At 45.8% G+C, this 20,644-nt stretch overlaps 3 protein-coding genes across 3 annotated transcripts in view; 1 reads left to right on the forward strand and 2 right to left on the reverse strand.

The window, feature by feature from the left end:
* Positions 1 to 20,644, forward strand: part of LOC141121710 (uncharacterized) — a 191,243-nt gene that overhangs the window by 33,933 nt on the left and 136,666 nt on the right. The gene's annotated exons all lie outside the window — the stretch shown is intronic.
* The window catches only part of LOC141121716 (uncharacterized), a 278,834-nt gene continuing 258,578 nt past the window's right edge, over positions 389 to 20,644 (reverse strand). Inside the window, exon 9 of the mRNA XM_073611432.1 lies at positions 389 to 4,045. Within this exon, the coding sequence (XP_073467533.1) occupies positions 3,327 to 4,045 (719 nt within the window). The 3' untranslated portion in view covers positions 389 to 3,326. The remainder of the gene's footprint in view (positions 4,046 to 20,644) is intronic.
* On the reverse strand, positions 11,415 to 19,312 carry LOC141121701 (uncharacterized). The gene is made up of 6 exons (XM_073611415.1): positions 19,220 to 19,312; positions 17,504 to 17,632; positions 17,242 to 17,376; positions 16,952 to 17,155; positions 11,991 to 12,182; positions 11,415 to 11,904 (listed from the first exon to the last, which is right to left on the reverse strand). The coding sequence occupies exons 2-6, from the start codon at positions 17,597 to 17,599 to the stop codon at positions 11,713 to 11,715; spliced, it is 819 nt and encodes a 272-aa protein (XP_073467516.1). The 5' UTR covers positions 17,600 to 17,632; positions 19,220 to 19,312; the 3' UTR covers positions 11,415 to 11,712.

A 20,644-nucleotide genomic window follows, 5' to 3' on the forward strand; every position in this document is an offset into this window, starting at 1 on the left:
AGATTAGATATTTTACAGGCATGGCCAATGGTGGAAATTGCCAAACACCAAATTACCATGTTCACCTATCTACCTATCTACCATGGTGAAATCATTTGTCACAGAGACCAGCAGTGCCCTTCTGGAACATTCTGGTGAAGACTAAATGCGCTCTCAGACATTGTCACAGGGCGAGCTTTCCAAACTGACGCTGGATGGTTTCTATATACGCCCACTATATTTGTTGGGCTCCACTATCCTACCTATGAGCCTGGCATAGCGGGTGCTTCTGTGTAGAAGAGAGAGACCAGAGAACATCTGCTCGCTGATAGCTAGAATGACCCCAGAAGGGATATGGATTAGGTCACTTCCGGGTTCATTGCTATCATTCCTGACCACTGTGGCCGGAGAAGCTGTGAATTATTATTATTATTATACAGGATTTATACATCCTGGAGGTGAGTATGTTAGGAGGTAACAAGGGAGCTAGAGAGCAGGAGGTGTTGGGGGGTGTGGAGAGGATGACTTGGGCGATATCTGCAGATGAGGTTGGTGATGTAGCTGGGGGTCATACTGTAGATGGCTTTGTATGTTATGTCTAGTGTAACGGAATCGCTTCCCACTCCACTTGAGTGCTTCCATCATATACCGCTTCCTCCAGTCTGAAGATAGATATCAGATATTATAGCCGCATATTGCAACCAAGAACTAGGCAGGACTCCTCTGGCTGCAAAACTGGAACACATTTATTTGAACAAACTAACACAGAATATATACACTATATAGGAGGACATCCCCCTCCTGATCATATTACCCTAACAATACAAACTGCACACATGAATATAATTAGAACAACAGACATATACTATAAACATTATGTTAATTAGCCACCTGGATGACTCAGAGGTTTCATTCCAGGTCAGACTTGCCGACTTCTACAATAGTGAATACAGTTTACTGGACAATACACATTATTACAAGTATAAACACAACCCACAATGGTTTGCATAGCAGACAGACAAAAGGGGAGTTAATTAGTACAAACAACAATGGGTGAAAGACCCTTAGGAGGCACACTAGTCCTACTTGCAATAAACACATTATAGAAGACAACCCCTGACAAGTTGCTTGCTGATGATATCAACATCTACTATGAGTCCCATAGTGCGGAACAGTCCTTGCTTCAAATGTGGCATCTAGGCCCCTAACCTGGACCCTGGACTTAGAGTCCCAGAGTCTGTGTGTCTTGGGAAGACATGGACTTGAATCCAAAGTAACAAGACCACTCCGCGGATCCCCCAGGCATACACCTTCCAAAGAGTAGTGTTCCCTTAAATGCCAGGGCCCATAGTCAGTGGGTAAGAGGCTTGCTTCCAAAAGCCTCCAAAAGCCCCTATCCCGGCTAGGTCTGTCACAGTTAGTATTTTGAATTTTATGCCGTGGGGGAGGGGAAGCCAGTGAAGGGATTGGCAGAGAGGAGCAGCAGCCATGGATTGGTTAGTGAGGTGTATGAGTCTACCAGCAGCATTCTTAATAGACTGAAGGGGGAATAGCCTGTGTGAGGGTCGGCCAGTGTGGAGAGAGTTGCAGAATTCAAGGCGGGAAATAACCAAGGAGTGAATAAGATGTTTTGTGGTGTCATTAGTCAGGAAGAGGAGAATTCTGGAGATGTTGCGCAGGTTGAGGTGGCAAGATGTAGCCAGTGATTGGATGTGGGGACTGTAGGAGAGGTCAGAGTCTAGGATTACATCCAGCAACCTGGCGTGTGTGGAGGGACCAATAGCTGTGCCGCTGATCTTGATGGTAAAGTCATGGGGAGGGGATCGGGGAGGAGGAAATATTACAAGCTCAGTTTTAGAAAGATTAAGTTTGAGGGAATAGTGTGACATGCATACTGTTATGTCACTCTGTAAGTTTGTGATATGTGAGGAGATTAAGGGGGTAAGAATGGAGCATGATCTGCTCTCCATTATCTTCAGTGGAGAGCAGGAGAGACATGAGGGGTCTGATAGTCTCCTGATATCTCATTAAAGAGTACCTTTCACAACAAAATGCTATCATATTGGGGTTTATCGGTCCCTTAAGTGATAGTAATAAAGTTATGTGAGAAAATTAAAGTTACACGCAAGCACTTAAAACCCCACCCCAAAACTTTGAGTTCCCTACTTACAAACATAAACAACATTTTGCTATATAATGTCTATATAAGAAAAAAATCATTAATTGCACTACATATAATATATAACACCGTGCAGGCCAGAGTGAGAGCAATCATTCTACATCCATTATTCTGGGTTACCTCCACACAGAGGACCTGGAAAGGCTTTTAAAGCGTCACATGGACATGTTGGGTATCTATTTACTCAACAAAACCCCATCAAATCATTCCCTGCATCTATTACCTTTTGTACCACCAACCCCTCCCTTAGAATGTAAGCTCCACGAGCAGGGCCCTCCTGTCCCTTCTGTAATGAACTGTACTGTAATTGTGTTGTCCCCCCTTTACATTGTAAAGCGCTGCATAAACTGTTGGCGCTATGTAAATTGTGTATAATAATAATATTCTTTTATATTTTTACCAACAACTGGGTAAAATATTGCAATTGTGCACTAAAATTACATTTAATGTATTTCTTACTGAAATTCACACTTGATAAAACACTGAGCTAATATAATGTGACATAAAAAAAAACTACCACCCCTTTATTCTCCAGGGACTTTCAGAAAATATATGTTTGGGGGTTCTAAACTAATCTTCAGGACAAAAATGTACATTATAACATGTGTGCATAAAAATTCAAAAACAGCTCTGGCAGTAAAAGGGTTAATGTGAGCTAGATAGAATCATTCTGCTGTGGTCACAGTGTAATGTAACATCTCCATCAGTAAATTTAGTGCAAAACACCATTAATGCCACTAGATGGAGCCAATGATCATATGAAAAAAATATGACCAAAACTTGTTACTTTCAATTAACTAATTTTTAAAAAAAATAGACCTCAAAGTGTTTGTGAAAGCTTACACCACAAAATGTACTCAGCCAATGAAAGGTAATGACTCCCATTTTTTTTGTCTACTGCTATCAATGGCCAACACGGTACAACACTTGCTCCATGTCTTTGGTGATCTCTGATCTCCTTATGAACTGTTTCTTACATGATGAAGATCAGCCATGGAGTATATCTGAGGTGTATATCAGGGTGTGCTTCTTCCCCACATGAGAGCCGTTATGTCCAGCAACATTCATATAGAAGACATTTCCCGCACTCAAGGCACTAATACACCTCAAGGTTTGTGTGGGATCCCTGATGTACCGGAGTACAAGACTTCAATGAGGAACAATTCCCTCACTCAGAACAGCAAAGTGGCTTCTCCCCCGTGTGCAATCTCTGATGTTTGTAAAGACTGGACTTCTGTGTAAAACATTTCCCACACTCAGGACAGGAATATGGCTTCTCCCCCGTGTGAGATCTCTGATGTCTGGAAAGATTGGGCTTCATTGAAAAACATTTCCTGCAAACAGGACAGGAATATGGCTTCTCCCCCGTGTGAGACTTCTGATGTCTATAAAGATTTGCCTTCACTGAAAAACATTTCCCGCACTCAGGACAGGAATACGGCTTCTCCCCTGTGTGAGATCTCTGATGCATGGAAAGAGCAGACTTCATTGAAAAACATTTCCCACAACCAGGACAGGAATACGGCTTCTCCCCTGTGTGAGATCTCTGATGTTTGTAAAGATTGAACTTCTGTGAAAAAAATTTCCCACACTCAAGGCAGGAATACGGCTTCTCCCCTGTGTGCAACATCTTATGTTTTTCAATATTGGACTGATTTGAAAAACATTTACCGCACTCAGAACAGGAATACGGCTTCTCCCCCGTGTGAGATCTCTGATGTGTGAATAAATGCGAGGCCTGTGAAAAACATTTCCCGCACTCAGAACAGGAATACGGCTTTTCCCCCGTGTGAGACCTCTGATGTATTAAAAGTTCTGATTTATTTACAAAACATTTCCCACACTCAGTACAGGAATACGGCTTCTCCCCCGTGTGCACTTTTTGATGTGTGTAAAGATGCGCGGTCCGTGAATAAGATTTTCCACACTCAGAACAGGAATATGGTTTTTCTCCCGTATGAGATATTTTATGGTCATTAAGTTTTGATTTAAAAAGAAAAGACTTTCCACACTCAGGACAGGAATACGGCATCTCCCCCGTGTGGTAAATTTTATGCACATTAAGTTGGGATTTAAAATGGAAACACTTCCCGCACTCAGGACAGGAATGTGGCTTCTCTCTTGTGTGAGATCTTTCATGCCTATTAAGTTTGGGTTTAGAATGGAAACACTTCCCACACTCAGTACAGGAAAAGCTCTTCTCTGTTGGAAGGACAGCACCGTCCCTCACAGTCTGAAGTTCCTCAGGATAAGAGGAATACGATGGTCCATCTACACTGTGTGGTGCCGGATGGACATCTGAGGTAGTCGGGTTTTCTCCTGGACTATACTTTGTGATGTCCTCATCTTCTACTTTACAGTCTGGAGACAAAGTGAGACAATCCTCTGAGGTTTTCCTCATCTCCCGTCCATCTACTAAAATAGAAAAAAAAAGATTATTACTAGACATGAACAGATTGGTTCCCCTAAACCAGGACTCCGCCCACATCAGGCAGCTTTGTCTCTGAGGATCTTACAAATCCACCCTCAAGGTAACTAGTAAATGGGCCCTCTGATCTCCTACCAGTTCACATCTTTATTCATGGACCTTAGTCAGAGAGTGAGGAAACAACGAGAACTGTCTTTTATAGGAGTGACAGTGATGAGGGGATTATAGGACGAGGGTCCCCACCCCCTTTATCACTCATTGCCATCTTCCCAACACAAGAAGTCCTGCATTTCCTTATTTAGTCCATGATTTAGTCATGAATAACAGCGGGGCTGAGCCCCACCAGAGGTCAGAGAGTGAGGATGGGGGAGAACCACCAAGATGAAGACTGGACTGATCCTGAAGACCACCATCATTGGATTATTGACTCCTCCCTCATTATCACTTTCTGTTTAAGGTTCCAAAGTTTGGGGGCGTGGCTAAGCTGGAGACCTGAACAGAAGCGTGTGAGCCCAGCTCCGCAATTACCTGCTTCTTTTATCCGAAATACCAGAGATTGACTGCACCTGTGTATCCCGCAGTGTCCCACATAACTTGGGGGATCTCGGGGTATGAGAAAGGGGAAGACTGGAGCAGGGAGAAGAGGCGCTGGCGCTCCTAAATCCTCAGAGGCAGGCCCCCACGTGCAGCCTCAATATGGCGACACAGACGGCGCCAGCAGACCCATCCAATATAGAGGAAGATCGCTTCACAGCTCTCATGCAGGCCATTAACAGCTGCAAGACCACTCTCCCTGAGAAGATTGACCTCCTTCAGACTGATGTGGGGCTAATGAGAAGAGACATGGACCGCTTTCGAGACTGACTTGGTGAGGTGGAACACCGGGTGGGAGAGGTGGAAGACAGCACGCATAATCACCGCGAGTCCATTCGTACACTGCAGGTCAAAGTGAAAGCGCTGGAGTCCCAAGCCGAAGACAGCGAGAACTGGAGCCGGAGGAATAACCTCAGAGTGGATTGCCGGAGGGTGCGGAAGGTAATGACCCTACTACTTTTGCGGAACAGCTCCTGCACACCCTGCTACCTAGAGTGCAGTTCTCCCCGCAATTTGTGGTGGAGAGGGCCCATAGAATGCCAGCGGTTCGTGGCCCACAGGGATCCCCTCCACGCACATTTATATTTTGGCTCCTAAACTTCCGCGACAGGGATCTAGTTCTCCGCGAGGCAAGGAAAATTGATGAGCTCCGGTTTGAGAATACCAAATTAATGGTGTTCCCGGATTTTTCTATAGAAACGCAGAGGCTCCGGCGTACTTTCGACCATGTTAAGTCTATGCTGTGCTTGAAAAGGGATGAAATACAGCATGCTGTTTCCTGCACGCCTCCGAGTCATTGATGGCGAATCTACTAAGTACTTCACTTCCCCGGAGGATGTAGCGCAATGGCTTGATAATCTGACTAGAGCGAGGTAACTGTCTCCCCTCATTATCTTTTACAACTCATGTTACATGCCCGGCTCGCAGTTGTGCCCCTGTTGGGCCCAGGTCAGGGATCTGACTTTTTGATGGCGGGTATTGTAAAGTATGCGTGCCGTGCTACAATGACCATAGGACTAAGCACATTCCGTGGGTGTTTCCTGTACACACCTTTCACCCTGTGTCGATAGCTTGCTTTGTACCCCGAGAAGAACACCCAATGCACATGGTGACTGCCCCTACTCTGTGGTGCCCTACAATGGGATTATTACCGCTGCGACTGTGACTGAACCTCTTGGGATACCCCAATCTCGCTGGGGCAGCGGGGAGGACTTGGTATTTTCCTGTTCATGTGCACGGTTATAGTTTGCCCGGGAAGGGAGTGCACGGCAGCGGCCATCTTTATGTTCCCTAGTGTGAAATAGCCCCATGCATAGGGGAGTAAAAAAGGGGCCGTCCCCAGTATGCCTGTGAGGGTCGAAGGCATTACATGCTGTCCAGCATATACCTATGGAGCACGGCTGCAGTTTACTCCTATTTCCATAATGGAGAATTTCAATTTTTTTCCTTTTTTTTTTCTCTTTTTTCTTTTTTGCCGCTTCTCTCTTTTTACTATCCTGCTTCTAATGTGCCGGGTATGGAAACGAAGGCACCTGCCTCATTTAATGCACAATCTCGACATTGCTGGTTAAATACATACCCAGGCTACATAGGCTGCGGACTCTTGGATCACATAGCTATGAAGAACTGATTGTTCGGTTGACAGCTAATCTCACTGTTCCTAAAGGAGAACTTCCTACACTGAGAGGGGATTAGCGGTTGTGCTAGAGGGGTTGTGGGGATTAAGCACTCCATGTTTTTTTTTTCTTTCCCAATGGTGGTGCAGGGTGGGGGGGGGGTTGGTTTTGTACCTCTTTCTTTTCTGTTTTTTCTTATTGTTTTTGTTGATGATTTTGATAGGTAAATGCAGTGGTTCCACACGTAAGATGTTACATGATATGCCTGCTAAGTGGCTGGATGGTGGGAGGAGGGTTGGGGAACACATGGGGCTGGTTGGGGAGGGGAGGGACCTCCCCCCTGGGTCCTGGAGCACGTAGATATTATGCAGCTAACATATCCAGACTTGTCCCATGGCTCCCATCAGGATAGTCTCCTGGAACGTTAGAGGCCTAAATGACAGGATTAAACGTTCCCTTGTTATGGCCTTTCTCAAACAACATAACCCGCAAATATGCATCTTGCAGGATACTCATCTGGTGGGTAGCAGGGTCATGAGCCTCAAAAAACCATGGGTCGGACATTACTACCATGCTACCTACTCCGGCTATGCCAGAGGGGTCAGCATACTGGTACATAAGTCCTTGACCTTTGAATTTCTAGATGTGAAACTGGACCCTGGGGGCAGGTATGTGTTAATACACGCCATAATTGATACGCTTGATATGCTTATTATAGGCTTGCACTTGCCTCCGCCTGCTACCACCGCATTGTTGAAAACTTTGATCCCCATTATGTCTAACTATACAACTGATAATATTATGGTGGCTGGTGATTTCAACATGCTTCCGAGTCCCTCTCTAGACAAACTGATAGCGGGCACTGCCACGAGTTCTCCCCTGTCTAGCTGGGCCTCCCTCTATGGTTTGGTGGATGTCTGAAGGTGGAAGCATCTGGAGGAGAGTGCTTTTACCTGTCATTCAGCCACACACCAGACCCTCTCGAGGATAGACTTGATTTACGCTAGTCCCGGGCTGTTATCGAGGGTGTGCAAGGTGGAAATGCTTCCGAGAGGCATATCGGATTACACTCCCCTGCTCTGTTGCCTCCGCACGCAAACCCCTGTATCGGAAAGGGTCTGGCATCTCTCCCGGTATTGGATCTCGGACCCCACTATAGACTTTGAAACAGGTAAACATATTTCTGATTTTTGGCGGCTAAACGATCGCACGGCCTCGTATGGGGGTGTCTGGGACGCATTCAAGGCGCACATTCGGGGATGCTACCAGAGTTCCATCTCAAGAACGCGGCGGGACGCAGCTATAACCATAGAGGAGGTTGAATTTAAAGCTAGCTCCCTAGAATCGCAATATGTCCTTACCAAAAACCCGATTACCTGTTTGGACATGCAGGCTGCTTATCGGGAAGTGGTTTTGCTGAGGGTTGCTAAGGCCAAAAAACGCCAGCTGACGCAGACCCAGCGTATTTTTGAGCAGGGAGAAAAGACTGGCAGGCTCCTAGCCTGGCTGGCCAGGGAACAACAACAGGTCACCAGTATTGCCCGCATCAAAGATGAGGGGGGGGGGGGGAGCGGTGGTAACGGATCCCCAGGCTATTAATGCCCGCTTTGCCTCATATTATCAACTTTTATTTGCCTCTAGGGCGACATACACTCCTGAGGAACCTACTTGGAACAAATTACCTTCCCCAAACTCACTGATGCTGACAGAGACAGAATGGACAGTCCAATTACACTTAAGGAGATCCAGCAGGCCCTGGGGACCCTGCAGGCGGGGAAAATCCCCAGCACAGACGGACTACCGACTGAATTTTACCGCCAGTACGGCGAAAAACTATTACCCAAGTTACACGACATGATCTCCAAAGCCTTGGAGGACGGAGATCTCCCGGCCTCTATGGCTGAGGCCATCATCGTGGTAATCCCCAAACCAGATAAGGACCCGGAACTGTGCACATCCTACCGGCTCATATCCTTGCTTAATGTTGACATTAAGATACTTGCTAAGGTCCTGGCCGGTAGGATAAATGAGGTTATTCTTAATCTGGTACACGAGGACCAATCGGGGTTTATGCCTGGTAAGGGTACTGACATTAATCTCAGGAGGCTGTTTGCGGTTATGGCCTCGGCGGGTTCTCTCACTCCATCGGATGCAGTATTCTCCCTTGATGCCGAAAAGGCGTTTGATTCGGTGGAGTGGGACTACCTGTGGGAGGTGCTGCGCAGATTTGGCTTTGGGCCTAACTTTGTCTCCTGGATTCAGTCCCTGTACAGGTCTCCAAGGGCCAGAGTGAGAACTGGGTCTACCCTGTCATCACCATTTCAGCTCGGCAGAGGCACGAGACAGGGATGTCCCCTGTCTCCGGTCCTTTTCGCGCTGGCCATTGAGCCGATGGCGATTCTTATATGCTCCTCTGGTAAAGTGGAGGGTATCCCAATGGGCCCGATACAAGAAAAAATCTCCCTGTACGCCAATGACACCCTCCTATACCTGAGAAATGACAGTGACTCCCTGGGTGAAGCGCTTTCCATAATAGACACATTTGGCAGATTTTCAGGGATTTGTATTAATTGGGGAAAGTCTGTTTTGTTCCCCTTATCCCCCGCAGTTGTAACTATACCGACTAACACACCATTGAAGACAGTCTCCCAGTTTAAATACCTAGGGATTAACATCCAACAAGACTTGTCACAGTATATTCCCCTTAATCTCACACCGGCGATCTTATACCTGTCAAGACGATGCAAAGAATGGAAAACGTTACCTCTTACATTAGTTGGCAGGGTTAATTTAATCAAAATGACGATCCTTCCAAAACTTCTCTACATTTTTAGACAAACCCCAGTCCCAATATCACTGGCCTTTTTCAAAAAACTAGACAGCATCATCATGGCCTTTCTCTGGCAGGGTGGTACCCCGAGAATAGCAAAGACGACCCTGCAGCTTCCACTGTCGCTTGGGGGCCTAGCCCTGCCATGCTTCATTAAATAGTATTGGGCCGCGGTCCTGGTTACGGTTTCCTGGTGGCTCTCTGAGGAACCGGCTAACCCGGCGGCCACCCTTGAGGCGGCCCTCCTGGGCTCATATACCGAGCTGAAAAACCTGATACACCGAGGACCGCGGTCCAATCCCTGCATCACTGCTCCTATGGCTACCACTCTGAAAGTGTGGGATGCTGTGCGCTCGAGGGTGGAGAAATCTGACACTTGGTCCCCGCATACCCCGCTATGGGGGAACCCTAGGCTGCCCCATTTCAACACCATCCCTGATCCAGTGATTTGGGCATGGTTTGAAATTAAAACTCTAGGTGACATTGCGATTGATGGAAAGCTGATCAGCTTCAATGACCTTAAGAGATGTAGGAACTTGCCCAACTGCATGTTCTTTAGATACTTTCAGTTACGCCATGCTTACCAAGTTCAATTTCCACAAGTTATTAGCATAGAGATGCACGCAGTCAAGGCCTCCCTGAGAGCCTCGGGAGCGGGCAGCATTCTCTCCACCCTCTACTCTATCTTGGCGGACCTGGACACGTCCAGGGTATCTCAGTTGTTTTCGGTATGGCAAAGAGACATTCCAGAGATGGCTGACGATGACTGGGAGGAGGCCATTCAACAGTTCATCCCACTGATGGTTTCGGCCAGGGATCGTTTGCTACAGCTGAAATTCCTACACCGGGTCTACTACTCCCCAGAAAGGCTCGCTAGAATATACCCTGGTAGGGAGTCATCATGCTATAGATGTAAACTGAGGCTGGATCCTTTTTTCATGTGGTGTGGACGTGCCCGCAGATTAGGCCCTTCTGGACGGGGGTGGTGGGGGTCATAAACTCAGTGGGTAAATTGAACGTCCCCTGTGAGCCGCCACCACTACTACTCGGGATCTGTGACACGCTAGAAGCCCCTCAATCCAAAAAACGTTTTGTATTCTACGCAGCCTTCTACGCAAGGAAATCGATCGCACTGTACTGGAACAAGCCTACTCCACCCTTGATACAACAATGGCAGACCCTGATAGATTTGGCGCTCCCCTTATACAAGTTGACTTATATGGGACGTGACTGCCCCAAGAAGTTCAATAAAATTTGGGCGGGATGGGTGAGTGAGCGGAGACTTCCTCTGGATTAGGACTCGGACAGCAACACGTAGCCGGATTGATATGGGAAGTGATGGAACCTTGGTATGGGTGGGTTGGGTTGCACCGCTAGTAGACACTAATGTATCCTCTTGATTATTCTCCTCCTCCCTGACCCCTTCCCTCTCTTGATTCTTCCTCTGTACATCTCGCTTCAACATTAGTAACCCTTTTACCCCCTGTTCAATGTGCTGGTGGATTTACGTAGATGTATCCCTATGTATGGTCTTCAACCTCTGCCCTTCTACCAATAATGTATCCTACTGACTTGAAATGTAATGTAACACCTACAGATCTTTAATGCTTGAATATTAAGATTGTACCACTGCATACCCTTGTTCATTTTGAAACTTGAATAAACTTTTTCTGTTAAAAAAAAAAAGGTTCCAAAGTTTGAGGATGATATCACATTATTATCAACATGTAAAAGTCTGTGCTCCAATCAAATCATCAGATATAAAATGTCCAGCTGGTAGGAAATGGGTGTAACAAAAGAGAATACGTATTATGTTTATATATAGCAGTGGGTAGAGGGAAGAGAGCAGAAGTCAGGACTATGTAATGTACATCATATTGTATAAGATACAACAGATAGAACTACAGTATATAGTATCAGAATTATGTAATGTACAACAATGAATATATGGTGTAGGGGTCAGGACTCATAATATTGGTATTCAGTAATCATGGGAAGCTTAAATGTTCACATGAGACAAGTTTCAGAGGTCCCACACCGCTGCCTCCCATCTCCTGAGACTGAATACATTGTTTCTATGTGTTTATCAGATGATGGGGGATCTAGGTGGACCCTCCGTACTGCTCTCTCCTTTACAATAAAGTCTCCTCTTACCCGGTGATGTGAGGGGCGGCTGATTGTCCATCATGACGTCCTTGTAGAGATCCTTGTGTCCTTCTAAATACTCCCACTCCTCCATGGAGAAATAGACAGTGACATCCTGACACCTTATAGGAACCTGACACACACAATGATACAGTCACCATCCAGACACATCCCTTGTCTGTTACTGGATAATGTCCCAGAATTCCCAGCACCGCTCACCTCTCCTGTCAGCAACTCCATCATCTTCTTGGTGACTTCTAGAATCTTCTGCATTTTGTGTCTTGTAGGGATCAGGGATGGAGGTGGGGGGATGGTGATGAGATTCCGAATTCTCGTGGATCTTGTGGTCATATTATGAGATCTCCTTCTTGTGTCGTTTTCAGTAGATTTCTTCATTATTACTGTACAGTTCTGTGTTATACAAAGATAAATATCACTCTCCCATAGTCCCTCAACTCTATGGTAAGCTCTAGATTTGTTCTCCAGGGATTGGCCACAATGTTCCCGATTCAGCAAAGGACAGACATCTCCATCCAATGATATGATTACAATGTGGTCAGATTTATAGATCCTTCTAGAAGTCATATAATAGAGTCACTAATGTGTTACTAGCAAGGCTCACTGACATACCAGGAAATGTTACCCATGGAATTAGTGGTCAGTGGGTGTGGCAAGCTTGTAATCATGGGTCTCACTGATTGGACTAAAGCTATCATTGTTATTTCCTATACCTAATGCCGCCATCTTGTGCTATAACCAAATATCAGAGCATGTACACTTTATGTATTCATAGTACTTGTGTGCAGGGCCACTGATAAGGGGGTACCATGGGCCCTGCTGTATGGGGCCCGGGCCCTATCAGTTCTAGAAGGGGCCCAGGAAGCTAACATGTCCATCTGGAGCCGCTAAGCTACATTCTCTTGGCTTCCTGTCATTCTATGACAGAGCGGCTCAGTGCTCTGAATATTAGCTGCACTCCCTTTCTGCTTGCTCAGTGTGACTTGTTCATATTCCCTTCAGATTGTAACTTTGTTTCTCTTCACTTCCTCATTCCAGATTCTTGCCATACTCATTGTTCTTCTCAGATATGCCCCCCATCCCCCTTTCCTACAATCAAGCTCTGATCCTTCTCCCTGATATCTCCGATTGTGTCCTGGTGGCTCCCTGCAGTCCTTCACTCCTGTACTCCTACTTTTTCCTTGGCCCTTCACTGAAGTTTTCTTCCCCCCACATTCACTCCTCACCCCCTACATTTAGGATACCTTTACACTTTATTTTCCTTTTACCTCCACAGTTCTTCCTCTGTCTCCTGGGCCTTGTTGTTTGCCTCGGCCTGGCGCCCCCCGTGGGTGCCCTGGCCCCATCGATGGCCGTGGCCGACGTTCTTGGGGCTCGCTCTCTGCCTCAACCCCGGGGGAGATTTGGTGGACCCGGATCAACGCTGCACTTTTATGTATGGGTCAATACTGACCAATGCATTATCTGTGAGTATATCAGTTACTTGCATCCCCAATATCTTTTTCCTCCATACCTCTGTACATATACTAATATACGGTTATTGTTTCAATGCAGCTCAATTGCATCATGACTCCTGACGATTGGTTACAAGCCAAGAAACGCGTAGAGTTAACAACCTATGATGCACATAATATTTTACAGTAAAATGTATTTTTCTCTGCAACTGTATAAACAAAAATTGAATTATGTCTGTTTATATATTGTTTACAATATACTCCATGGTGATTTATTACGTGTTCACTCACGATTGTACCTGGTTTCAAGATCTTTTATTAAATTTTATACCAGTATTACCCTGCAATATTTCTTTTGAACAACCTCATCTTATATAAGATTTGCCTGATATTTCATTTTGACATTCTTTTCAATCTGTATACATTCACCAACTTGCCTCACATAAAGTCCCGCTTCCATTCTCTGCTTTCTCTGTAATCATTGGGATGGAGGCACGTTGGTGCATTCTCATAAAAATCAAGTGGACAGGTCACAACCCCATTTCTTGCCATATCCTGTACTCCTTGTTTTGCTTGATCTATCCTGTCTCCTGTCTGAAAAGACTATATATCTTCCCTGTTCTCTTCTTGTTGCTCTGCCAACCAGCTGTATTCCATTCTGCCCTTATCTTCTCCCAGCAGAGCGTATTGCACTATATGCAGCTGGGCTTCCCACTCTTCTCCCACTATATGTAGCTGGGCTTCCCACTCCTCTCCCACTATATGTAGCTGGGCTTCCCACTCCTCTCCCACTATATGTAGCTGGGCTTCCCACTCCTCTCCCACTATAGGTAGCTGGTCTTCCCACTCCTCTCCCACTATAGGTAGCTGGTCTTCCCACTCCTCTCCCACTATAGGTAGCTGGGCTTCCCACTCCTCTCCCACTATAGGTAGCTGGTCTTCCCACTCCTCTCCCACTATAGGTAACTGGTCTTCCCACTCCTCTCCCACTATATGTAGCTGGGCTTCCCACTATATGTAGCTGGGCTTCCGAATCCTCTCCCAATATATGTAGCTGGGCTTCCCACTCCTCTCCCTCTATATGTAGCTGGGCTTCCCACTATATGTAGCTGGGCTTCCGAATCCTCTCCCAATATATGTAGCTGGGCTTCCCACTCCTCTCCCAATATATGTAGCTGGACTTCCCACTATATGTAGCTGGGCTTCCGAATTCTCTCCCAATATATGTAGCTGGTCTTCCCACTCCTCTCCCACTATATGTAGCTGGGCTTCCCACTCCTCTCCCACTATATGTAGCTGGTCTTTCCACTCCTCTCCCACTATATGTAGCTGGGCTTCCCACTCCTCTCCCACTATATGTAGCTGGGCTTCCCACTCCTCTCCCACTATATGTAGCTGGGCTTCCCACTCCTCTCCCACTATAGGTAGCTGGTCTTCCCACTCCTCTCCCACTATATGTTGCTTCCACTCATGGCCCCCAGTCTGGTTCCCTTTCGTTCACTTCCTCTATTCTATACAACTCTTCTCTTCCCTCCATACACTGTCATTACCAAATCTATATCTCACTGATCAACTCTTTCTATTTAACTGTTTACTGACTGATCCACTTTAAGTCCTCCCCTCTCCTCTGCCACATTTGGCATGTCATTTTCTTTGGGGGGGAGCAGGTACCTGGTTTTGACAGGTACCCGCTGCCACTTCCACTCAGACTGCCTAGGCAAGCTGAGCAAAAGTTCTCCTCCTTCCTCCCTGCCTGCAGCCTTCTGGGACACATCACAGGTCCAAGAAGACTGCAGGGCCAGTTAGATAGAGCAGTGCAGCTTGTGCATGTACAGTGGGCAGGCGGCTGTGAAACAGAAAGCAGCACAGCCAGCTGCACACAGTTAGGATGCCAACACCGGGAAACCGAATATTAGTGAAGAACTAGCCCTGGTGAGGAAGGTGCTGGATTCCTACACAGGTAAGTGTCCTTTTATTCAAAGTCAACAGCTAGAGGATTTGTTGCTGCTGACTTTTAATTGTTTTTTTTTTTCTAGAGAGATTCCCTATTGAATGTCACTGCTAGTCCAATTGCATTCACAATTCCAGGTCTGTCCCCTTCCCCTACCTAAAATATCCTGTAGGGGTTGTTCACACCACTTGTGGTGATTTTCTTGTACTGCAAGGAAACACACTGCCCTCTACAGGTGTGCGCGGTTGCCACAGTACCATGTAGTTAGGTCCAACACACCTTTAAAAAATAATGCGTTCCCACGTGTTAGTCAGCCCATTGTGGTTAAAGGGCTATACATTTTTTTTTTTTAAATACCACATTCTCGCCCTAACAGCAACTTAGCGAAAATATTATTTTGACATTTTCAGGGGGGCGCTATCAGGTAGGCTGTACAGGGCCCTGTGATATCTAACAACAGCCCTGCTTGTGTGGATTTCGTTATTAATTAGAACAGCGTTTCCCAACCAGGGGTTCTGCCGTAATTGTGGAGGACGTATATCTGTCCAATGCACACTGACAGTGAGTACTGACAAGGAGCATTAATACTCGATGCCTTCACTGTAGTTCCGGCTACTATGACATCACTGCAGAGGGCAAAGCAGGAATAGAGGAGGGCGTGCAGCATGTGAGAATCATCTTGTCTCCCTCTCTCATCAGTGGCTATTGATTCCAGCAGGTGTGGAATGCTGTAGTGAGGTGAGCACAATAGGTGACATGTGTACAGCATACCTGTACTCCCACTAATCCTAACTGTATTCCAGTGATCCCTCCCAGCCCTCTGCTTCTGTCTATCTCAGGCACTTGTGTGTGACATCACCTAGGATGGATGAGAGAGGAGAGCTGGCTGGGATCAGCACACTATAACAGACATGTACCAGCAGCTTCCCTGTGCAGCTCTGCATGTGGAGGAAAATAAACAGTACTACAGACCCCCTGTGCCCTCACCTGGTGACCTGACCCAGTGACACCCCTGTGACCCGACCCAGTGACACTCCTGTGCCCTGATCTGTTGACACCCCTGTGCCCTGCCCTGGTGACACCATTGTGCCCTGACCTGGTGACCCTCCTGTACTCTGTCCTGAGGACACCCTTGTGCCCTGTCCTGTTGTCTCCCCTGTGCCCTGGTGACTCCCTAGTGCCCTGACCTGGTGACACCCCCGTTCCCTGCCCTGCGGTGACTCCCCTGTGCTTTCCCTGGTGACTCCCCTGTGCCCTGACCTGGTGACACCACTGTGCCCTGCCCACACCACTGTGCCCTGCCCTGGTGACACCACTGTGCCCTGCTGACTCCCCTGTACCCTTAACTGGTGACACCCTTGTGCCCTGCCCTGGTGACTCACCTAATTGTCGTTGAAGATATAATTTGTGTGTGCATATCACAAGTTCACCCCAAAATCTAGCATTTGTTCAGAAAAAAGCCAGCCTAAGTTCCGCATTAAAGAAGTAAGTATTAATATTTATTATATTATTTAATGCTATTTCTAAAAACAATAATTGTTATATCAACAGCTCACTGATCACATCAATGTTCCACGAGGTGTTGATATGAAAAATATTTTAGGGTTTACCCAAGATCTTAAATTTTTTGCCAAGGGTTCCTGGAAGGCAAAAAAGTTGAGAAACACTGGATTAGAAGAACATCAGAAGACTTAAAGTGACTCTAAAGACATCACAGTGTACAGCGGAGTCAGATTTAACCCCTTCATTACACTCACCTCTCCAGTCAGCAGGCTCAGGATCTCCAGGGTGAGGTTCAATATTGTCTCATTCCAGGGAAATTCCTTCCTTACATTTTTCGTAAAAATTAAATTCTGCTGAGTGTCCATCATGACGTCCTTGTAGAGATCCTTGTGTCCTTCTAAATACTCCCACTCCTCCATGGAGAAATAGACAGTGACATCCTGACACCTTATAGGAACCTGACACACACAATGATACAGTCACCATCCAGACACATCCCTTGTCTGTTACTGGATAATGTCCCAGAATTCCCAGCACCGCTCACCTCTCCTGTCAGCAGCTCCATCATCTTCTTGGTGACTTCTAGAATCTTCTGCATGTTGTGTCTCTCAGGTTTTAGGGAGTCACATGGAGGCACTGTGATGGTCATATGATCACCTGACTTCACAAGAGGAAATCTCTGTATTGAGGAACCAATAGGAATATCATGTTAGAATCCCAGAATCCTCCTCACCTCTCCGGTCAGGTCTGTGTTTTATTAATAGAGATAAGAGTGATGTCATGTGACCTCCCAGAATCCTCCTCACCTCTCCGGTCAGCAGGTAGATGATCTCCAGGGTGAGGTTTAGTATCTTCTCAGTCATGTGACTCCGGTCCTCCTCCATCCTCATTGGTGCCGTCATTTGATCTATACAGGTCTCCTTGTAGACGGATAACTTTGGTAAATTAAAGTAAGAATTATTTGGATGGTATTGGTCACACAATAATAGGATGTGGATGTGAGGGGGGTAATAGGAGGGTTGCTTTACATTTAAGGACTACTCCCCCCCATGGGAACACATTTAGTTTGGACTGTTTAATGTTTACTACATTTTCAAGATCCTAGGACCACCTTGGCCTCTTGTTTGGTGTCTGAACTTGTTTTGATTCGTTTTAGATCTGTAGACAAGGAATGATAAATACAATCCTCCCTTTGACTTATTTGCTCTGAGGCCATGCTGTGAGGTCAATGTAGGGTCATCAATATGTCCAGGAAGGGGAGGTCACTGACTTTATGCTAATCAGCATAATTACCAGAACTCCAGAATTACCAATCTCCAGCAGCCTGCTGACTGACAGGAATGATGTCACTCTCTGCCGTAAGAGAAGGGATTGCATTGGATAGCAGGGGGATGCTGCTGGTGGAGTAGAGAGCTCAGGGGGGGGTCTATTCTCTTTCCTCCAATGGCAGCCCAGTGTGGGTAGTAGGAGGACAGCAGCAGGAGGGGTTTGTTCTCTTGGTTAGTATTCTGTAGTATACAGGACATCGCACAGAGTGACACAGAGTGACACATTGCACAGAGCTTCCTGGGGCTCTGAATTCCAGCACTGGGAACTGCCAGACCCTGTGTCATGGGAAGGTATTGAACTGGCCAACCTGTAAGTGAGGCTGTGCAAACCGACCTCCTCAAAGTGTCCTTCTTTGTTCTATTTTGCATCCTGCAACATATTTCTTGACCAGTGAGATGGTGAGGTGAAGGCTTCCTTCACTTGCTCGCAGGAGTTCTTTGTGGAGTTCATAAAAGTAAGTTCAGGTGACATGAGAGGACCATCAGAGACCAAGGGTCTCTCTGAGCCTTAAAGCCCCCTCTTTCCTCAAAGCTTTGCAGCCTGACTACCTCTTCAGATGCCCCCGCAGCCCTTCAGCCCCACTAACCTCTCAGAGTTGTTCAGTCCGATTACTTCCTAAGAGATCCCCAAAGTCCTTCAACTACAGCTCCTCCTCAGGGGCTCCCAGAGTCTTTTAGTCCCATTACACCCTCAGCTCTTCTACTTCCCTTAGAACCCTCAGTATTTTTCTCCCTCTGACACCAATAATGGAACATATTCTTCATGGCAGGCTGAGTATTTTCTTCCTTCTGACCAGCAATGTAAGGGGCTCTATGCTCCATACTCCTGACCCCTGCACTCCATCATTGTGTTGGCTGCATATTGTAATGATTGCCCATTGTCTGCCTGTGTGGTGTAATAATTGTCCTTTGTAGGCCATGTATGGTCAGGATGGTCATTGTCTTGTCTATTTATTGTCAGTTCTTTTTGTTTAGAGGACCATATTACTAGAATTTAACTCCAAAATGGAGAGAATGTTCCGGCCTCATAAGTGGGGAAATGTTCTGCCCCTGAATGGGTTAATCTAGGTTTGCACACTATATATGTGTGTATCATCATCTGCTGGAGATAAAAGACATCACAGTGACTATGGAGGAAGAGGACGGACATGACGGGGGGTTACTGGGTGTAAATAGAAAATAAGATCTTATTACCTCCTCTGCTGCCACTTCCAGCAACGTCTCCTCGCTACTTCGTGCCAAATGGAACTTTTTGTCTTCATTCCAGATCACTTCCTGTCTGTTCCTGACCTCACTTCCTATCTGTATTTCATAGAGACTTCCTGTCTGGGTAGAAGTGAGATCACCATCTTGTGGTGTTCAGAGGAACTGCAGCCCCTAGAAACATCTTATAATAAACATTCCTATATAATTCCAATATTACAGGGCTAAGTTAAAAACAAATGTATGCCTAAGAAAAACAGATAACTGCCAACATTGATATTTTTGGTGAAGAAAATGCAAAAATATATCATAAAGCATAAAAATGTATATCAATGCACTCATAATGAAGATGTTTAACGTAAATTGCAAGGATGTAATGTTCACATAAGAATGATGGTGGAGATCTCTTAAAGTAAGAGCACTTCCTTGAATGATTATGTAAACAAAAGAAATAATCATGGAGTGAGAAAAGATGTAAAGCAATAGATAATATATAAACTGGGTCATCCACTTCATCCATAAAGGCATTGTGATTCAAAATCTTCTAGATCACATAGAAGGAGGACTCATTGATGCTTTCATACATTTGTTTGGAAGGACAGAACAATCCTCAGAAGGGAGCATGTAGGATGACAGGAAAGGCTCCTCATCCAAACATAATGATTACATCCATGAACTGGAGCGAGCTCGTTGGGGTGATAAAGCCAATCTGTAAACACGGTGTAGGCGTTATCCAAGAACTCAGCACACTCCATATGTGGAGAAAGTCTCAAGGTGAATTTAGCCTGTTATTTATCATAGGTAGACTCATTTCAAGCCTATCACACCTCCAACTAACCACTGAACTGTTAATTCCTCCATCAGCTAATCCCCCGCAGTTATTACCTTTTGTACAACTTGCACCACCCCATTAGATTGTAAGCTCTTAGGAGCAGGGCCCTCTTAACTTTCTTGTATTGTAACTGTACTGTCGCCCTTTAGATTGTAAAGTGCTGTGCAAACTGTTGGTGCTATATAAAACATGTAAAATAATAATACATTGAAATGTCTGCACATAGACTTCAGAACATTCAGTCTATATTCTGAGGTTCACAATGCCAATCCTGAGGACATCATCGATGTACCTGAACCAACCAATGATGTTGGTCCGGTACCATGACAAGGCCTCATCCCCAAACACTGAGTTCTCCCATTTTTCAACATAAAGTTTAGCATAGGCCGGAGCACATTTTTGTACCCATTGCAGTACCTTGTGCTTGGCAATAACATTTGTCACCAAACATGAATTTATTATTTTCCAAAAAAACTTAAGTAAACCAACAAAATGTGTATGTGCAAAAAGGGTTCTAGGTCTGCAGTTGAATGTTTTTCTATAACCTCTAAATCCTTCTTATGAGGGTTATAGGAATATAATTC

Source organism: Aquarana catesbeiana, unplaced genomic scaffold (genome assembly GCF_042186555.1).
Source record: "Aquarana catesbeiana isolate 2022-GZ unplaced genomic scaffold, ASM4218655v1 unanchor228, whole genome shotgun sequence".
In the NCBI taxonomy this organism is placed as follows: Eukaryota; Metazoa; Chordata; class Amphibia; order Anura; family Ranidae; genus Aquarana; species Aquarana catesbeiana.

Coding starts and splice junctions, on each gene's coding strand:
- LOC141121701 (XM_073611415.1), bottom strand. CDS start 17,599: ATGACGGCACCAATGAGGATGGAGGAGGACCGGAGTCACATGACTGAG. Junction 17,377..17,503: donor TCTACCTGCTGACCGGAGAG/GTGAGGAGGATT, acceptor TCCTCAATACAG/AGATTTCCTCTTGTGAAGTC. Junction 11,905..11,990: donor TGGAGTTGCTGACAGGAGAG/GTGAGCGGTGCT, acceptor TGTGTGTGTCAG/GTTCCTATAAGGTGTCAGGA.